Source organism: Cynoglossus semilaevis, chromosome 19 (assembly GCF_000523025.1).
Source record: "Cynoglossus semilaevis isolate Cse_v1.0 chromosome 19, Cse_v1.0, whole genome shotgun sequence".
Lineage (NCBI taxonomy): Eukaryota > Metazoa > Chordata > Actinopteri > Pleuronectiformes > Cynoglossidae > Cynoglossus > Cynoglossus semilaevis.
In genome coordinates, this window is record NC_024325.1 from 13033309 (window position 1) to 13054970 (window position 21662).

The 21662-nt window shown below is 38.2% G+C and overlaps 1 protein-coding gene across 1 annotated transcript in view; it reads left to right on the top strand.

Annotated features, from left to right (window-relative positions):
* Window positions 1-21662, top strand: part of ncam1a (neural cell adhesion molecule 1a) — a 230572-nt gene that overhangs the window by 162743 nt on the left and 46167 nt on the right. The window contains exons 2-8 of the mRNA XM_017041484.2: window positions 3028-3102; window positions 4371-4580; window positions 6891-7034; window positions 9532-9669; window positions 9855-9972; window positions 12921-13081; window positions 14158-14300. Of these exons, the coding sequence (XP_016896973.1) occupies window positions 3028-3102; window positions 4371-4580; window positions 6891-7034; window positions 9532-9669; window positions 9855-9972; window positions 12921-13081; window positions 14158-14300 (989 nt within the window). The remainder of the gene's footprint in view (window positions 1-3027; window positions 3103-4370; window positions 4581-6890; window positions 7035-9531; window positions 9670-9854; window positions 9973-12920; window positions 13082-14157; window positions 14301-21662) is intronic.

Genomic DNA, 21662 nt, shown 5'->3' on the forward strand with positions numbered 1-21662 from the left:
TATATATACATATATATATAAACTTTTTTAATTGTTCAAACTTTTCAACGTGCTTGAAGGTAGAACGTTTCACTTCTTATTTTTCTAAGTAAGAGCAAAGACTCACATTATTGTTTTCACATCCATTTCCAGAATAACGCTTAGTTCCTTGGTGACGGCAAAGAAATGATTTCTTAAAGGTTGTGATTGTGATTAGCTGCGTTGTCAGTGTAATTGTCTGCTGTCATTTTCTCTTGTGAAAACGATTTCTTTTGTGTGTGAATTCTATTTCTATTTGCAAACAACCTCCCATTTTATTTTTCTAGAAAAACAGAAAATCACCTTTATTTCCTTGTTCCTGATTTTTTCTTATTTATTTGTGTTTGTTTTGGAAAAAAAATTTCCTTATTTATTTGTGTTTGTTTTGGAAAACATTTTTTAAAGGAATAAGAAACACTGTGCAGAGTGTGTGTTGTGTGTGTGTATACCCATGTAGTTAAAGCACTTCTTACAGTGTATATTTGTAGATATCCATTTGCAAGTCCCTGGGATACTATATTGTCTTGTGTCTTGTTGTTGCCCGTCTGGGGTAAGTGAACATGTACTACCAGTCACATCACTAACCTGTGGAAAATAGTTGCCGACAGGTGACAGCATTTATTTGGCGTTCTGGATTTGCTAGTAAGCAGTGGTACAAAACCATTGGAGTGAAAATGTGATATTTTCTGCTCTCCTTGACAGAAACTGGAGTGAACAGTGGGTAAAAACTCCACATTTTCTTAAGAAATATGCTCTTTGTTCGCCATCAGTTGTGTCAGAGTTGCAAAGAATGCGTTGAACAACACGACCTGATAACTTATTGCATTTTCACACCTACGTTTTTATGACTCCCAATATGCTGTGAGTGAGCAGAGACCATAAAACCTCACTCTGAGTTGAAGCGTGAGCTTCAACAGCCTGTTCATCACAGGGACGCTGCTCAGAACAGCACTGTTTTCACTCAGACGTACAGTTTGCTGAGAAAGCGGCTCTGGGAATATCTCTTTTTCCCACAGCTCCTGAATCCCTTTTTGTTGTCTTTAGTGTTGCAGATATGATCAGCTGCTTCTCAGGCTGCTTGTCTTAGTCTTATGAGGCATAGCCAGGGTTTGCTGTGGTGTTCTTTCCAGACGGGCTGAAAAGAAATTGATATGTTGTTTTGCTTGTATCTACCTCCAGACTGGAGTAACAAACGCTGTGGCTGCCTGTTTCTCTGTTCCTCCCTGGAGGCTGTGTGTTAGTCTAAAAGGCCGGGTCACTCATGTGGCAGCGGCGGAGAGTTACTGTAAATCAATATTTGTATGAATTCTTGACTAAGCCACACGAGGATATTAGCTCCCTCCTTGAATAGTAAATTATTATTTTTTTCTTCAGCCAGAGGTCAGCAGGTGTTACATCCTGGTTCCTTAGCAACAGCTAACAGGATAAAACACTAGATTGACACATGTTTATACAAACGGTTTTCTCCACTGGAAGACCAAGTGCCCCCTACTGCTTATATTGTATAAAATTGTGTTCCAGTCCCAAGTCAGTACTGATCAACATCTAACTCCTCTAGTGACCTGTAGTTTCTGCATTAACAACCAACTTCAATATAAATAAATAAATAAAATAAAAAATAAAAAAATATATATATATGTATATATATATATAAACAAACAAAGCTGTTACAATGCTACAGCCACAAGGCTGTGACATCATGAACAGTGACATCTTGCTGCTGTGACATTAGTTACTTACCTACCAGTCTGCCTGTTGTTCACTGTCTCCTTTTTTTTTTTTCAAACTGTTTTTCTGGAACCTACCAGAGAGAATTGGAACGGGATGAACTCAGTCACTCGTGTGAAGAGGCAACATGTTGAAGGATCAGTGGGATTTCTGCGTGTCTGCCTCTCCATCACGACTCAGCGACGTTCCTGCTCCTCAGCCTTCGCTGCACTGCTGCTCTTAACAACACTGACAAACACAGTCTGACAACTTGCAATTTCTAAAATTGTCATTCTGGCAAAAGTGCACTTGAGGATTTTGAGACGAGGCTTCGTTGTTTTCAGATATTCTGATGAATATCAAAGAAGTTTTTTTGTTTGTTTTTAAAACGGGACACTGACCAGGGAGTCAGGTAATCCCAGTGGCAGAGGGGAGGGGGGCCAGGGAGTCAGGTAATCCCAGTGGCAGGGGGGGAAGGTCACATCTTGTGAAGTTCCCTAGTTGATCTGGGGGCCACATAAAGACACAAGCCATTCACACCTATGAGAAATGCAGAGTGTAATTATTATTCTTATTGTACTGTGGGAGGCATCTGGAATACAAAATGTACGCATAAGTGTTATCCCTTGTTATTAGGAATCGAACATGTGACCTTCTTTCTGTAAGGCAAGTGTGATTAACCACTCATCCATTGACTGACTATTTACAATTCAATTTCAAATTCAGTATGATGAGTATCTTTAATCTATTTGATGGTGAGAACCTGTCATTTCACAAAGAAAGACCTTCTCTACCCCCTGTACATAATTCATCATCATTCGTTAACACCTGAGCTAGAGTTAGGTGGACAGGGATGTAATTATGCCGATTTTCTGACAGGCAGAAAAAGCTCAAACTTCAGAACAACCTTGTCCAATTATGATGAGTAAGGCTGTCTATATGTGTCTAGACAAGGATTGTGAGACACGGGGGAAAAAGAACGAGTTGACGATCCTACGATCCTGTTTTCATAATGTAATCTTTACAGCTGCCTGAAACACAGATGAAAACCTGGGAGGTCAAACTGTGGGATCACTGTGGGGATGAGTGTATGAGTACATGTAGATGCATGTAGAGTCAGTGTTGATTGTGCGACTGCGAACCATTTTTACTGCACAGTCTAGCTGTGTAGTAAAAATGGTTCCTTTATTGTGCAGACAAAAGAACCTGATTGTGGACCTCACCTTAGTCTGCTTCTTTTTCCTCACAGAGCCTCAGACTAATGTATTCTTCTTTGTTCTCTCTCCTCTTCAATGATTCCAGCTGATCTCCAGGTGCAGATCACTCCGACGCAGGGAGAAATCAGCGTAGGAGAATCAAAGTTTTTCCTCTGTGAAGGTAAGAGTTTAAAAATAATACTGTTTCTGGAGACAAGAAACAGGGTGGATGGTGGTCCATTTCAGATCATCCAAAAACGACACCAAAATACCAAATGTGATTGTTTTCTGTCTGGTCTCTTTCTTTCAATATGGAACTAATCTTCGTTTGCTAACTATTACTATAACTATTCACATAGCTCTCTGGTATTTTTGCTGATTTTCTTTTTTTGTTGTTGTTGTGCATGTTTTGATCCATGTTTTTGGCCAATTATTGAATCTTCTTTTGGAACCTGTCCTTGGTAAATGAAAATGATGATTGGATTTTCTTTCTCTGCCATTGCAGTTAGTTATACTATTTCAAGTATTTTAGTCATTTTAAACCTATATTTATACTAATACTAAACATATTTGGCTATATTATACAGCCACAATATAGTTGGTTGTGTTCTCTTTATTTTTGCACATCCTTTTGTTGAAAGTGAGTTTTATTTCACATCTTTTGAATGGAAAACACACAGCTCCTGTGGCGAGATCTTCACAACAACTGTTGTTAAATCACACAGTGAAGAAGAATTCGACTTTTAAATTCGCAGAAACAATAATGGCCAGCCTTGCTTTTAGTGGGAACCTGAATTGTGTTTACTCACAGATAGTGAAGAGACCCCCGGAGAGTAATTTGGTAATTTTACACTGACTGTGAAAATGCATTAATCTTGACTGATTGCTGCAGCCTTTACAATTTTGTAGAAAACCAAGCCAACAAACAAATCCAGCAGTTAACAAAACACAATATTAAACAGTATTTCACACAGCTCCTCCATCCACTTTATATGGACTGTGATTAATATGTCTTCTGTGGATTGTTGATGAATTGCGTCTTGGCTGCTTTTAAAATCTATTCAGTTTTCTCTCGTAATAAGCCCTGCACTGAAAAACCAGCCATTTGCATTTTTATATTTTAGCATTCGCAGCTTACAGGTTTTCTCTTATGGAGACAATTAAAAGAACTGATTGTGTTCTGTTTAACCCCACGTTGCTAATGATTTGGTTTGAACTGGATTTTGTTGCACTTCTGGGTACGTTTTATATTTTTTTCTGTTTATGTTCATGCTCTCAGAGTGCTGTGCATAAACACATTTTCAGATTTTAATGGTCTTACACCAACCTGTTACTCTCTAAGTACCCTTGTTGATCTATCATGTTTAGTAAATTTAAATTAAATAAATATAAATGTAAATACTAATGTGATTGGAGAAAACATAATTCTTTCATTTTTGTTGCCTACAGTGGTGGGAGATGCCAAAGACATCGACTGGTACTCCCCCAGCGGTGAGAAGATCCTCCCCAACAGGCCTGACATATTTGTGAGCCGCAGTGACGAGAGCACGTCCACCCTCACGATCTACCACGCCAGCACCGACAACGCCGGCATCTACAAGTGTGTAGCCAAGAACGGTGACAAGGAGGCACAGTCCACGGTCCAAGTGAAGATATTCCGTAAGTCTTGTACTCCTGTACTCTCTAGGGTACTCTTATACTCTAACGACCATCATTATGTCATCAACATAACAAATGCAGAATATCCATTCAATTGTTAATTTGGACAGATTTAGGATAATTTCCGACAAGAATACCCACCATATGTCATCAGAGGAACTGACTAAGAAGTTTTTAATCCAACTAGAAATTCAGGATAGCTAAACACTGTGTGTAAAAGCTGGTATTAAACTTATTCATGCTGATTTATTTCCTTGTACCAGGATAGCTAAACACTGTGTGTAAAAGCCGGTATTAAACTCTAAACCCCTCTAAATATACTGAAATGAACTGCGTATATGCAGATTAAGAGCAGGACGGGTTTTTATAATATATTTATACAACAGTGAAATATCTTTAAAGGGAAATATTTTCTTTGCTGCATGAGCACAGACTGTAAATAAAATTCTTCTCATCATTAACTACAAAGTCTCAGTGAGCAGAAATGTCACCTGGAGCAGAATCCACCTCACAAAACAACAGCGTCTGAGCCTTAATTAAAGCAGTTCACCCTTAATAAGCAACAAAGTGTGACATTAGGGTGCAAAGGTTTTTCTCAAGTAAGAAAATAATAACTGTTATGCAGTTCTTTAAGACACAGCAAAAGGTTCTTTTTTCCTTACTTTGTCAACACCCACACTTCAAAGAATAGTAGCAGCATAAAGCAGGTTAATACCTTATATTATAGTCCTTTCACTTTCAGTCAAAGACTGTGAGTGTTATTCACATCAATACACAGTTGTCCAGGTCTGTTTTAGCAGCAAATTATTGAATGTTGACTTTCAGTCACTAAATCATGTAAAGAGCCTTCTTGACTTAGGTCGAACATGTTGGATAATTTTAACAAGTTGTCCAGGTCTGTTTTAGCAGCAAAATATTGAATGTTGAGTCAAAATGTTCTAAGACACATCATTGTCACTTTCACTTTCAGTCACTAAATCGTGTAAAGTGCCTTCTTGACTTAGGTCGGACATGTTGGATAATTTTAAACAGATTTAAGGCCATCATTTTTTTGTTTTGATGCGTGGTATTTAAATATAAAACACATTCTAGGAAACTAACTTTAACCCGTAGTTATTTAAAGTTACTAATACTTATTTATTATGTATCAGTTTTGACAAAATGCTAATATGTTGCCCTTCAGTTTTTGAAGATGATGCAACTATATTCTAGATTATGGGTGTATGCAACAATCAACAATAAAAAAAAAAAAAAAATAGAAAATTGAACGGTATTGAGATCTTGGCTCTAAAACAAAATTCAGGATTTTGTTGACTCCAAGCTGTCAGCCTCACAGGGACAGCTTAGATTTGTTTGTTTTTTTCTCTTCAATGTAGAACTGTCATCTGTCATGTGCCCGAGGTCAAACGACACTATTAGGTATTATTATCGGTCATTCTGGGGTTCAGGGACCTGTCATGTCTGAGAATCAATTGTTTTATCCTGTGTAGTGTTTTATAGTGATTGACAGTCGGACGTGGTCTGACCTGACAGGAGGTCTGACATGTTTGATTTTTTTTCCTTCCTTTTTGTAAAATGTCCTTTTATTTCTTTGACATTGACCAGTAAGAGTAGGAAACAGTTAAAAAGAACGGCAAAGAAAGAGAACACAACGCATTATTGCCTTATCACTGTGTTTGTGTTTATGTAATTTATATTTTTTATTTATAAATTTTCAATTTTGCATTATCATATCATCTTCATAGAGGCAAAACTTAAAATCTAAAGTTGGAAATATTAAAATTTATCGTGATGTGTTGATTAAATGAGGTGAGTACATGAGTAAATAAAAAGGGCGACAGTAGCTCCTCTCAGAAAAGGGTTACATACTACTCAAAAATTCTTTCCCTCAAAGCCAACATGCTAAAATATTTTTAATAATTTTTTTTTAATTATGAATTTGCTGACTTTAGGTAAATTTAGTAGCAGGATAAAAGAATGTGGAGGCAATTTGTGATTAATCACGAGTTAACTGTGATGACTGTGTAATTAATCGCAATGAAATATTTAATCCATTACACTCCTAATGTTTACCTTAGCGACTCTACCCACCAACACAATCAGTCATCAAAACAGAAATCCCAGCAAACCCTTGAAAGCAGAAGCTCCACCATATGGTATCCCGTTATGGCGCTAATCAACTGTAAGATTTATTTTTCACCCTGTGAGATTCATAAATACGTCGCACGGGACTCAACACCTCGGAGGTGTCGGGCTGAGCACTGAGATTCATAATATAAAAATAAAAAAATATGTCACATTTCCTTACAGAGAAGATCACCTTCCCCAAAGCTCCCAGCCCACAGGAGTTCAACGAAGGGGACGATGCCGACATCGTCTGCGAGGCAGTCAGCTCTCCTCCGCCCAACATCATCTGGAAACACAAGGGCTCCAAGATCCAACCAGCCAAAGATGGTGAGCCAGCGAAAAAGTACAGAAATGTTTGAGTTATTTTCTCGCTTTCTTCACCTCGTCGTCTTATCGTCTCCCCCCGGCTCCTGGAGAAGTCACCTCACCTCCCTGCCAAGTCATGCTTCTTGATCTATTTGCCATACCTACTTCCCTGCCTATCTTTTATGAGAAAAAAAAAAAACTTGTGGAGTCAGCAAATAAGGAGTTTTAGACTCATGTATGATGCATGAAAGTGACTGAACCCCCTAGTTTTTCAAACTGACACTGAAAAAGCCAAGTAGAATATGGCAGAGAGAAGAGTTAACGAGCTGCTCTGACAAACTTGTGGTTTGTCTCCCTCTCCGTCTTTGCCTCTCGTTATCTCTCTAAGATACCATGACCTGCCATGTTCATATTTATTGACACAATAACAGATAAAATTCACATCTTTTCCTCCCAGGAGTTTTGCACCTTAGCATCCTGGTTTGTTTTTCTTAATAAAGAGTTTGTAGAATTTATCCAAACGAATTACTTGAAAGGTCTTCCATCGTGTGGCGCTTTGGCCCAGAGGCAGTGAGTCTGTCATTGGCCTGGAACCCCAGGGTTCACCTCCTGGGCAAGTTCGAATCCTGGTTAGGGCAGTTGGTACCTTCCAGTGGACTCACCACCCGCAGGAAGGTTTAGGAGGGTTGGTACGGTGTGGTGGTGACTGCTGCCCCCGCGACCTGGTAACGGATAAGTGGAAGAAAATGGATGGATGGATGGGTCTTCTATCGTGAGGAGGAAGAGAGCTCTGTCGTAGCACCGTGCTCAATAAAGGAAAGAAATTTCACCAGAAACAATTTCTGTCCATCGGCGGAGATGAGAGTACCATCAGGAATGCAGTACAGTTTTATTCTTGTACACATTTAGGAAAGCAATTTAGTCCAGCAGCCGGTTTACAAAACTCAGCGGTGCAGCTACATTTTTCATCTCCGATCTGGGAGCAGTATCGGAGACCAGAGCAAACACTGTCTTTTGTTTCATACTTGAACTCGGCCTGATTTAACCTCGCAGTAACCCCGCCCCTGGAGACCGCTGGAGAACTCCGAGTCACCACAGTGTTGCACATACCCAGCTTTTATTGCTGGACTCCGGTGAAGGAATGTGTTTTTCACTGGAAACACCACAGAATGTGACCAAAATTGACAAGTCAAAACCTCTAATGTGATTTTTTTGTACTCTCAGTGTCACCATAAGTGTCAGTGTGGTGTTTATTTAAAAAAAAAATCACACCAAGCCTGGAGAGGCTTAACTCAAAAAATGGTTTACCATCAATACTGAGTAAATAATATAGGTCATGGAGGTTATTGTAAATATATGATAGATCTGAGATTGATATATGTACAAATGGAATTCATTCTTTTAATATATATATATATATATACTGTACATATGTGTACTTATATACACATATATCTACATATGTGTATATATGTACATACAGTATGTACACAGATATCTACATGTGTATATATTGTGCTCAGAAAACAGCTAGAAAGTAGAAATCTACATGTGTATATATTGTGCTCAGAAAACAGCAAGAAAGTAGAAACGTATTAAGCAAAACATCTGAAACTTTCACAAAGAAAACATCAAATTGAAAACAAAATAGCTAGTGATGCCTTCACTGTCCTAGAAAAAGATAGCTGGCACCCAATCACAACACTTTACATGTAACAGTCATCAATGCTACTGAAGCACGCACAGTTGATTATTATTAGACATGATCACGCGTCACAATATGCTATGCTGATAGTACTGGTTCTGAATCTAAATGGACATAATATACAATTTCTATTCTCAATTTATTCTAGTACAAGATTCCAAATACGAACCCTGGACTCCTGCAGAGCAGCCTTTGTCCTCTAGAGGCTGCACAGTAGAAGTCAGCCTTGACACATGTTCTAATTAGCTCCTGTACTGAAATCTGTGTAGGAACAAACAACAACAACAGCAGACGACGTGCTTGGCTATTTGTCTGCAGGCATCTGAAGTGTGGTCAGACCTCTGGGTCAGAATAAAAGCTTAAAGTTGGCTTCACTTTAGTCTCTGTGTACATGGCTGGTGTAATTAGGTGGTGCACAAGCTCGGCAGACTCTATGATCATGTAAAACAAGGCAAAGATCTGCCGTCTCCACGTTAGCATGAAGTACTTTCTGTTAGCCTCTTACCACATGCCTCATTACTGGGGGTAATTGGAGGCTTCATAATCGAGCTCCAACGTCGTGTCTGAGTTACAAGGTGTTATCAAAGAATAAAGTCAGAGACACACAGCAGAGGACTGATTCAGACGATCTTCCTGGTCCATGCATCAAGTCAAACTGAGAGCAGCCACCAGCTGCTGCACAGTTCAGACCATTATTGACTCACAAAAATACCTGGAAGGCATCAACCAAAAAACAATTTCTGTTAGCTTTCCTGTTAGCTCCGTGTCAATAATTATTTTCTTCCTGATATTTGTGCCTTTCTCGTGTTTCAGTGCGATACAAGATGATGAATAATGGCCACCTGCAGATCCGCGGCATCAAGAAGATAGATGAAGGCACCTACACCTGTGAGGCCCGTGTGATGGCCAGGGGAGAAATTGACTTCAGGATAATCAAGGTCATAGTTAATGGTAAGGACTGTGTTCATGCCGACATTTGCTTTCTGTTTTCTTCTGGTATTAAAAGTATAAAACACTACTGTCTTCAATAAAATATTTTAGTGGACAAATCTTGAGTGGACGATCCAATATTTAAAACTGTGTTCTGTGCAGGCTAATGTATGTGTGTAATGTTGATTCTTACCTGTCTTTTTCAGTACTTCCTACCATCCGTGCCAGAAAGCTGGAGGTCAACGCCACAGCAGACATTGGTAGCTTTGCCACGTTGGCTTGTGACGCAGACGGTTTCCCTGAACCCAAGGTCACCTGGGCCCGGTATGTTAATGATTTAAAAACCCTGTCTGAATTATGAAAATATACTGTGTGTGTATATATATGTATATATATATAATGTTACTGTTATCTTTCTGTACTTATTTTAATTATGTATCAAATAATACCTTGCCGGCAGCAAACCTAAATAAAATTCTTCCTTGAAAACTGCAGAGACACAAACCTTATTTTAATTATGTATCAAATAATACTTTGCTGGCAGCAAACCTAAATAAAATTCTCCCTTGAAAACTGCAGAGACACAAACCATAATAAATTACTAACTTTAAAAGAAAAATCACCAATCACCAATGGGTCTTTGTGTTACTTTGACATCAGAACAAGCAGTACAAAAATACCTCAAAACATTTTCATATTAGCTTAAGTGTCCCTAAAACTTTCAATTACATCTTCTTGTTCTGTTAACAGTGGTGAACTGCTGTGTTTTTACCCGAAGAGAAACACTGGAAAGGTTGTTAAAACTCAGACACAGTGGCAGGTTGATTTTTGTATTGTGTTCATTAGAGTACATGTAAATCAGGTTGTGCTCAATGAACCCTCTCAAAGTGCTTGTCGAAAAACAGCCAGAAGTGCAAATTGCATCTTTCTCCTTTTGCTCTAATCCACGCGGGCTGTTTGCTTCCTCTGTGTCTCTTTATAAATACGATCTTTTGAAACAAGATGAAACAATGTACGACGATCTCTCTTCCTGCTGCATCTGCATCTCCAACCAAGCTCTTTGTTGGTTTTGAACTCAGACCATATATAGAAATGTGTGTTTGTTATGATGTTGTTTAAAATTAATATCTGGGAGAAAGGATAGAATTGACTGTTTCAAGAGTTAAAAAGGCTGCACACATTTGCATTAACAGCATATTGCAAATAGTCTACATCTGGTCTAGTAAGTAAGCTGGACTAACCACCTTTTTACTGTTGAAGAGGCCGAAAAAGACTGTCAAAGATTGAGTGTAGGATCCAAAAATGTCACTGTTTTTTGTTTTTCTTAAGAAAAAGAAATCTCAAATAAACAGTTTATTTCTGTGTCAATATTTCAGGGCTTTGATCTGTCATGGCTAGCTTTTAATAGCCTTTAGCTCAATTTGCTCTTAATTGTTTTTTTTACAATCATAGAATAGTGGAATTCCTTGCTTTATTTTGTGTTTCAAATGTAAAATGGAAATCTTAAATATTTCCTAAAAATCTCCAAAACCGGGTCTTAGATTTAGTTCCTGTTCCTGCAGTTTGAAACAAAAGGCATTTCCTGTGCACATGTACCTGTTTTACGATCATAGTGACCTTGTCCGCCACTTAATTAAAGTCTTAAATACTACAGGAGGAGACGTTAGCCCTTAGCTGCCTTTACATGACTGAACCTTGGTCCTATTAATGAGTTTGTACAGTTTATACGGGTTAGTTTATAATACCTTGTACAGTGGTCACTCCGTGTGAGTGAATCAGGTAACGCTGATCTTAAACCCAAGTTTTTTTAAATCAAAATTCTGCCTTTTTTTGTTTGTTTGTTTTGGGGGTTTTTTTTTTGTATTTTTTCACTGCTGCAGAACATTCCAATTTTTAGCAGCAGCAGCAGCTTTAAATGCCAAACTGTTTTTGTATCTAATCAGCACCAAATGTTGGTACTGATTACAGACTGGCAGACTCTACACTTTAGACCATATTATCACATATTATCACATCATCTCCCAAAATCAGTTGCCAGGCCACAGTCTACAAAACTGTATCTTTGTGAGTTGGGCACAAAAAAAAGAAATCTTTGTTAAGTATTTTTTTAAACAGAAATCCTACTTGGCAAGTACTATCTGTATCTGTACCAGTACTAGTTTTTGCCCTGATACTTGATTCAAGTTTGAATGAAACACTCTCCTATATGACATCACTGTCATTTGTTGTTTGGATCGAGTTCATGGTACTGACAAGTACACAAATGAAAATAATTATAACATATTGGTCTGTAAAAAAATGTATGGGGGCAAATCAATACATGATTAAAATCCTTTGCCATAATGAAGGGCAAAAATGTCCTAAAAGAAAACAACACAAATCACAGAGAGCAAATGTTACACAATCTAACGTATGCATACAACGGCCAAATGTAAACAAAGGCGTCTTTGCAAAAAAGTTGTTTGCAAAAAATAAAATTCCAATAAAACACTATATTCACGTACAGTGTTAGATCATTTATTCATCACATGTTAGCAGCGGCTGAACTTCCCTTCCTGTCTCCACTGTACTTTACATATTTGCGAATCATTATTCACCGGCGAGACACCACATCACAGCTGCAGATGAATTTTTAAATAACCTTATTTTAAGTGGATGTGAGTGGCTAAGAGTTAATTGAAGAGACAGATGTTCCTCACAGCTGGGCTCTGTTGAAATAAACCTGTGTGAACCGTCCACTGTGGAGACACAGAGACACAGAGAGAATTTGAGGTTCTGGTCAGATGACAGTGAAGAAAGACCGTGTTGTGGTGTGGAGGACAGATGGGTTGAAGCTCTATTTGTTCTGCTCTTCTGGCCCCTCTGACAGGGCTGTCAGTCAATGTCTGCCTGCAGAATGCGTCACGACGGCTGCTCCTCAGGCGTAGCTTCTCCACAAACAGGGCTTTGACCTCGTGGTGCTCAGGAGTGAAGGAGTGTTTTCAGGAATACAGAAGAAATGCGTGGTTAAATTAGTGCAAAAACAGAGCCAAAACTGGAACAATTAGTGCAAAAACAGAGCCAAAACTGAGCTGACACTACGGAATGTGTGAGAGAATCTGGGAGAAGATTTCTTTTTTCTTTTTTCTGGTCTCCCAGCTCCACTCCTCTCTGGAGATAAAACAAAATCAAACAGATCGTTGTCAGGCAGCTGAGAAATGTGTTAGGAGGACCCCCAAGTCAGTTCATATACTGATTTTTTTTTTCTTTCTTTCTTTCTTTCTTTTTCACAGTAACAACGACGCCCTCAAGCCTGGCGATAAGTACACCCTGAATGACGATGGTTCAGAGCTGGTGATTGAAGGTGTCACCAAACTGGACGAAGGCGAGTACACGTGCATCGCCAAGAACAAGGCCGGAGAGAAGTCCACAGAAGTCAGCCTGAATGTTTTTGGTGAGAAACTTCAAATATCATGCTTTAAAAGGACAGCCTTTCTCTTGTTTCCACCTCAGGCCTCTTTTTTTTTGGTCCCTATTGACATTTGGCGGACACAGCTTTTTCCAGTGGTCAGCCAGTTACAGGGTCGCTCACCATGACGAGCACAGTTTGAAGAGAACCTCTTGCTATTGGATACTAATTAGCTTCAGCCCCGAGGAGGTTCAAAGATAGTGCATTATAGTCTCTCGCCCGCTCTCTCTCTCTCTCTCTCTCTTCATGAGCCAGGCTTAGATTGCAGCCCTATTACAGCTTATGATAATGTCGTATTGAAGTGTAGCCTTAATGAAGCTGTATGTATAATTCAGCAGTGCAACAAGCAGAGAAACTCACTTTGTGTTGATATGTGTGTGTGTATAAAGACAATTGATAAATGATCACAGGATGTAAATTGTGTCACGCTGCTGTGAATCGTGGAAGATTAAAAGGCTGCCTGTAAGTTCTTTGTGATACTCATAAAAACTAGAGAAAGTTCTGCTGAGCCATTTGCTAAGTGGTCGTCTCAAACTTTAATGGTGAATTCATGCGGCTTTACCAAGTGATACAGGGATGGATGAACCTGTGGGCGCTGTCCGTGCTACTATTTCACCTAGAACTACCGTAGCATCACTGCCATCCTTTGCATTGAAAATGAAGCACCTACTGTAGCTTTCCATGGAGAGGTAAAATTGTTTTTGTTCACAAAAAGATCTAGTTACAGTCTTATATTTTATCCTAGGACTGTTAAGGTATCACTGGTGATTTAAAGGTTAGCTTAGTTTAGATAAATTAGCCCATAAGATGTCAATGGAATGAGAAAAGGGCTAAAATGATGGAACTTTAGAGAAAGTCCTTCCACAGCTACACTACAGGGGGCAGTGGTGCTTTGGTGGTTTTGGAGGAAGCGGTCCTGAAGGTTTCAGGTTCGAGTCCATAAGTTACCACTGAGGTGCATGGCACTGTTCCCACACACTGCTCCCCCCCGTGAACTGCCTCTCTTTGGTGATTGGTTCACTTTTACTTTCCTGTTCCTGACTCCTCTTTTTCATCCCTAGTTCCTCCAAAGATCACATACCTGAACAACCAGACCGCCTCCGAGTTTGAGGAACAAGTCACCCTGACCTGTGAGGCCACAGGTGACCCCACACCGACCATCTCCTGGAGTTTTGAAAACAAGGTGTTCACTGAAGGACAGCAGGTCAGGACATTTTCTTATTAGTTTTGTTCAGGAACGAAATTTACAAAATGATTTTGAAACTTGTTTTTTTCAAACCAGATCAATCTTAACACACTTATGTGGGAGATCATTCAAACTCAGTCACAGGCCTTGAGCTGCTTCTCACCTAATGTGGAATAATACCTTCCACGTCAATAAACGATAGCAGAGTTTCTTAAAAGAGAATAAATAAAGTGTGTTTTGGAGAGCAGGTGCTTGTGATGAAAACATGACAGTGACCTTTGACACCAGCCCACAGTATTAAACATATCAGGACCCTCATGTTGTTATTATCACATTCCTCATACAGACCTCATCCAGGCCATCCACATTTATCTTTTTATCAGTACAAAGAAGTTTATTATGAATCTACAATCATCTTCAGTGTTCACAGTTGTTGCCAATTAAATGGAAGAGTGATGTTAAATGAGGGGGAAAATAGAAGTAAGACTAAATAAAAATGGATTTCAACCAGCAGGTCAGAGTGATTTAGCTCCAGTGATGGATGGCGTCAGACTCCGACACCCATCCATCACTGAGACGACGCATTGTTGGATTATCATGAAACCAGATCAGTCACTGCTCCTCTGACTCATTTTTATTCACACTCACAATCATTTCACCCAACTTCATTTCTGATCCTTGAAGTCAGGAGTGTCAAACATGTGGCCCGTGGGCGAAAACTGGCCCCCCTAAGGCGTTCAATTCGGCCCACTTATACAATATATATATAGGTTTAGAATGTATATTTCTTTTGTTTTTCAACAGGCACATTGTGCAGGCACAGAGGCATTATTATTAGAAACACCACAGGCAGGTGTTATTTCTGTACATCTCACTGTTCACTAGAGTTACTTGTACGAAGACGTAACTGATTGCGTCCTGTGCATCTTCCTCCAGGCTAGAAAAAGCAACTTAAGGGGCCTTACCGCCACCTATGGGTCGGGGTATTTCAATCAGGAAGTATTTTCTATAAACTATACATGACTACAGTACTATCCATGGATTCAAAGTGTTTTTTTATATGCCTTTTATGATATTTTTTGACATTCCTACCTCACTGTTTGCAGTACTTTAACCACAGTACAGCTTTCCATGTATTATTTGTACTCTGATTTTTATCTTTTTTTTATCTATATATTATTCTATAGCTTAACAGTTGATACAAGGAACCTGAAAAACACTCGATTATGTGGGTTTTTGTTTTTTTAATTAATAACCAAAAACTGTTAAGTCCCAGATTTATTGCACTGTTAGAAAACAACAGTATACACTATGAACTCACACCGGGTGTGGAGTGGAACATCTTAGTGATGCTTTATGGTACACACTCATTTTTCTCCTCATGTCCTTCAGTGGAGCAGCAGATAACATCAGATTACACCGAGGCTATAGATCATGGTAAACAGCTTCCTTGTTCGTTTATATAGTTGTCTCAGCATGTTGTCACTTCCCAGCCGGGGAAGGCAATAACACGCCTTGTTGCTACACTCTTATCAGCCCATTAAAATTGTATCATTAAAAAAAAAAACCATCCATCTTAACATGCCTTTTCTGACACGTGCGTCACGTGTGCAGCAGATGGATTAGTCACTTCAGAGCAGTCATTTTCTGCAGTGAATGCAACAAAACAATATTAGGATAATTACTGTGCTGCCTCCAGCAGGTCTATACATTCAAGAGCTCCAGCTCCTCACGAGTGGCTGGTGCTTACAGCTGAACTAGCTGCATGCATTAGATACTGCAGAAATTATGAATCACATTACACATCCTGTCATCACCTCTAGGGGCAGATGTTTACTTTTGGCCCAGACCTGGGTTTTAGCCAGTTTTTTTTTTTTTTCAGTTCAGTTTTTGCCCAAGGACCTGAAATGGTTCAGACAAAAAAATATATATTTTTTTGTATATAAAAAAAATACTATATGAAATGCGATTGTTCAGGCTGTAATAATCTTAAATATGCATGAATCGGTGCCTAATTCTTTTTCTTATTTAACTATTTTTATTTTGCTTTTATTTTCTTTAAAGTAGGTCATAGTCTGTGAAATGGTTTTATCACCACCTTTTGGTGTGTGACAGATATTAATGCTGCACTTGAAGTGTTATCTTGGGGTTTTCTCTTCACATTTGTAACATAAATAAATGAGAGGAAAATAGTTTATTTTGGTTTTTATCAGTTGAGTTCAGTTAAATGAATCATTTTAAACCTAAATGGTCAATGTTCAAAGCTAGCTAGCAACTTACTGTACATTAAGGCTAAAGCTAGGTGTTGACAACAGCCAGAGATAGATGACAACTATCAGAACAACATTAAAGTTAAAGTCAAAATATAGGTAAAATGTGTACATAAAAGATGTCAGAGTACCAGAGGGAGCCCAGGAACCAGACTTTGGACATTCATCCTACAGGAGTTTATATTTATTTTGAATTCAGTATTTGTAAAGAAGAGTTTGAAGGGATTTTTCTTGGTGAAGTGGTGGAAAAAATTGCGGACGAAAAGAAATACTTTCCGAAGTGCATCTTGTATCAAAAGGATCTTTTTGAAAAGGTTTTGTCAAAGAGTAAATAAGATGAAAGGAAAGGGCAAAACAATAAAGTCAAGGAAAAAACACAGAGAGCAGCCATTAAAGTTTTTTTTTTTTTTTTTTTCTGCAAATGTCACAGTGAGCCCCAGGCTAAGATGTATTTTCATACAATCCCTTATATTATGAAAAAATCAATATTTGACTCATTTGAGAGCAGATATTCTGCTGAGTCATTCATTAAAATGTTTTCACGTCAGTGTCGCATCAGTCAGAGGGAGCGGTTCTCTCTGTGCTGTGCTGATGCCGAGTGCAGCAGCACTGAAGTAAAGTAGGGCAACATGGCCCACATAGGCAGCCACTGAAACCCTGTGCTCCTCAGGGACCAAATATTACAGGTGCTCCTCACTGTAGTTACACTGCAGGCCTCCAAAAATAGTGAACCTAATTCATGGCTAAGAATAAACAGTGGAGTATAGAGTCTCATTCTGCACAACGCTGGACCAGAGTTCTAATGATAATAACAACAGTAAATGTCCTTGGTTTATCCTTTTATAAATATGAACAAGAGTCACTATTTTTTCCAAATACACCTTAAGTCATGTAAGACATTTGATAAGTCCTTGGTTTACTTTACCTCTACGTTATTTATTCCGCTCTCTATGTTTTCATAAATGTTTGATTATATGTCTTGTTTTGTGGGGGGTTTTAACCACCGGAGGTAAATTTAGCATTTAGGCTAGCTTATATCTGTTCATGAACTTACTGTTAGGAATGAGGTCACTAATTCTCTAGCTAATTATTAAAAAGTTTTCTTTTAGCTCTAAGTGCTCTATTTTTAGCCATTTTGTGCAAAGTGTTAAAAACTCTAGCTAATTATTAAAAAGTTTTCTTTCAGCTCTAAGTGCTCTATTTTTAGTGTTAAAAAAGCCTTAAAGGTTTGGCTTAAACTTTCTGGCTTTCAAGCCTTTCCTTGTTCAAATCTTCTAGATGATTTGTTGCGATTTATATAAAAGTGACAAAATATTCTACGTTTGGTCAAAATATATGTCAACTTTTGATTTGCCCTTTCAGCTTTAGCTTATTTTCTTCATAACCCTTAGCTGAGTTTTTTTATTTTAGGTAATATTTTGAAGCCATTTCATTCCCTTACTCACTTTTATATTAGCTGGAAAGTTTGTTTATTTTCTCTGTAATATTCTGATTAAAATATCCCTCTGATTAAGTTGACCACAAGGCCAAAAGAGACAGAGCCCAGGGAGGAATAAAATCATCAAAGTCTTTCAAATTTGTTATCGCCCCAGAATGAAATTAACTAAATCATCCCTGGTTTGTTCTATTAACTGTGCCATCCGTCACTGTCAATCATCTGCTGCATCCCCACAACACAGCGGCTTTAACTCAGACAAGTTAGCCAGTCTTTCACTGCGATGGTCCACCTACAGAACGCTAACGTGCCCGTCATCCCTCTCCGTATCCCATCTGTCACTGTCACATTAATTCTGATTTAATGCTGCCGTAATCACAAAAGTCCTGCGCGTCACTTGATCTCCGCTGTCGCTAATTTTCTCTCATTGAACCATCATCATTCGTCATTCATCATTCCAGTTCTACGTCCTCTATTAAATCACCGGCTCCACGTCAGGGACATCCGAGCAGCGAGTACAGATATTATCATGAGGACAGAAGAGCGATTCTTACCTGTCAGGTGGACGTACTGTACAGTTAGAGACGAAATAATTAGACCCATTCAAAACAAAAAAAGTCATTTTTCATCCAAGGAAATATAGGATGGTCAAAATTTAAATAAGCAGTTCAAGAAAGTGTCAAAAAGTTCTAAAAAAAAGTTATAATTTTGAAAATGTCTGATTTTATAATATCCATCGCGTTGGCACATTCACATCTGTCAAGCTTTGAACCGTGTTATTACTTTCTTTTCATATTTCTTTCAGGTTTTTCAACCATCATAATTGAACCATTCTGAAACCAATGCAAAAATCAAGATTCCTCTTTTTTTTATTTTCCAAACTGAAAGAAAATTAAAGGGGAACAACTTACTTAAGACAAAGAAGCGGGTCCTGAACTGGTGTGAAAGAAAAAAAAAGTTTTAATTTGTTAAATACATGAAAACTTTTGATTTGTCTTCAGACTTTTTGACTAATATTTAAATTTCTGTTACGGAGGGCCTTTAAGAGTCAGTTTACAAACTTATACTGCAGAAAAAAAAAATATAATATATATATATTGTGATTAATTAGAATTGGGTAAAATACTGGTTTCGAACCTGTACGTGAGCTAATTAGCTAAAAACGCAGCGGTGCTGGGTGGAAAAGGTTCATGATCAGGCAAACAAAAGTTCCCCAGATAGCAGTAATTGTTTCCTCCTAATTGGAGTCACTGGTCTGTTCTCTGCACATTACATTAATGAGTTAGCGGCTGAGGAGTCTCTTTACTGCACTTGGAAGATATGATTCAGTTTAACACTTGTCTTCTTACAGGAAACTTGTGTTTCTTTTAAACACCTATAAATTAATGATGTCTGTTTACCACGTTTTTGCAATAGCATTAAGGGCTGTTGCTCAAATGCAATTTAGATAAAACTTTTTGTCTTTTTTCATTAAATCTGAGGTTTTATTTTAATTAGCCACAAATGTTTGTGGCTAACCTTTCAGCTCCTTTTGGCCCAATGTTTTGTTACTTTTGGGTTCATTTTTAAATTGTTTTAAAATGTTTTATACATTTGTTCAAAATACTCACTGTTGAATATTGAACACAAATTAAATCCTAACTTACTCCTTATTTATTTTTCCTTTAGCTCTCTTTGGGCTAACTTTTAAGAATACCAGCTTAATGTATAGGTATAAGGTATTTGAGTTAACTACCAAGAAACAATAATTTACCCTTAATTTAAATTCAGTTTTCTTTATCAGTTTGATCTAGTTTAGTCGACTATTACTCTTGTTAATTTCATTACTTTTTTATTGGATACAAACCAATTCTAGAACATCCTTTCTCTGGTCCAGTCTTAAAGTTTTTGACTTTCCTTGATGACTAATTTCAGTGATAAATCTGTGCAGATGTGTGTGAAGCAGCTGATCTCAGGTTTCTCCCTCCAGGGCGACATTTTGCCCGTGATGTACTTCTCTTCTTGCAGGTGTCTGACGTGCAGCCTCTCTGCATGGCTTCTCTGTAAATAATCTTCCTTTGCTTCACTGTGTTGCTCTTTGTCTTTGCTTCTCTGAATGTTTTTGTCCTCTCTAGGCTTGGACGCGACCAGACAAATACGAGGTACGGCTACTAGCTGACGTAGCCTGAGTGTAGCTGTAACATAGTCCATCCTTACACCGTAGAAAACCCTTCTTCTTTAATGCAGAGCAGAAGTGTTCCAGCTCCCATTTAATGCTTACATACAGTGTGTTGACCATTAGTTTCAGTCTACGACGCATTAAATCCATTTAGTCACAGCACGCACTTAGACGTGCCCTATTTACTCTTCCCTGCTTATTTTGGACCACACTTTCCCGTCTTGAGATGCAAAGACAATCACAGTATCCGATGAGCGGATCTACTTTTCCTCCTAAAAGAAATGCTGTTATTTCACGCCGTACAGTCTGGGCAGTGAGTCAGAACTTTGCAATGTTTGGACAAATCCACGTAGAAAAACACTGTCTGCTCTGCTGCGGGCCCACCGTGGCTCTAACGTTCGCCGAGCGGCACTAAATCTTAACAGAGTGCTTTTAAATGGTGCCGTCTGCCGTCATGATTTAGGAGTCTGCATGCTACTCGGACCATCTGGGGCCTCATTTATAACATGGTCATACTGGGTCAGTTGACACACTTCTCCAGAGGTAGGCAGCCAAGGCAATACTTTTTGATTTATTTCCCTAAGTTTGTCCCTGTCTGGTGTCTTACATCTAACAGAGTGGAAACAAATGGGATTCTGTTTGGATGTGAGGCACAAACAGTGGTGTGCATACGTCTGGAGTTTGTTTTCTCCAAAGATAATGTCTGGAAAAGAAACAAATACACTTGGATTCAAAAAAGAAATCTCAGTTTCCAAGTACTTCTCCAGCTTAAAAACCCAGAATAAATTGTTATTAATTAACTTATCTTCACTTTTATATATGTGGGTAACATTTTTGTATTTAGGTTTTCTTTCAATTTATTAATATGTTCACTTTTAATATTAACATATTATTACTTAATATGTTCACTTTTAATATTAACATTAATATTTTATTAAATGTTTAACAACATATATTTACATAATTACTGTTTAAGCTAAAATTAGGCATTTCTGGGCCAACTTTAAACCCAGTCCAGATTCACTCCATCTAGTGTAGACAAAGAAAATAGACAGATAAAGACTAATAGAAAAATAAAGTAGCCAAAACCCAATAAATAATAGAAATATGGAATGTTCTAAATGATTAAAAGGCTGAAAGTGAACAAAAAACTATAAATGTAAAACCTTCAGAAGATACAAGATGGGGCTCTTTTATGGTTTGGGGCTGCATTTCAGCCAGTGTTATTGTAAACTTCACAGTCGGGCTGCCTACATTTATTTTATTTATTACATTTCTAATAAAATGTAAACAGCAAAGTAGTAGTCTGGGTAAATACATCGGCAAACCACTGTGTTTCTCACATTTAAAATTTGGTTTCATCACATTACAGATGGTAATGTTACCATCCAGGTGTTTTACAGGTGTTTTGTCATAAGTCCCGTGTTCATAAATGAGGTCCCTGATCTATGTGTAGACTTCGAGGAAACACAGAGCCTCCTGTTTCTCACATCATCTTTAACTCCCTTTAACTAACA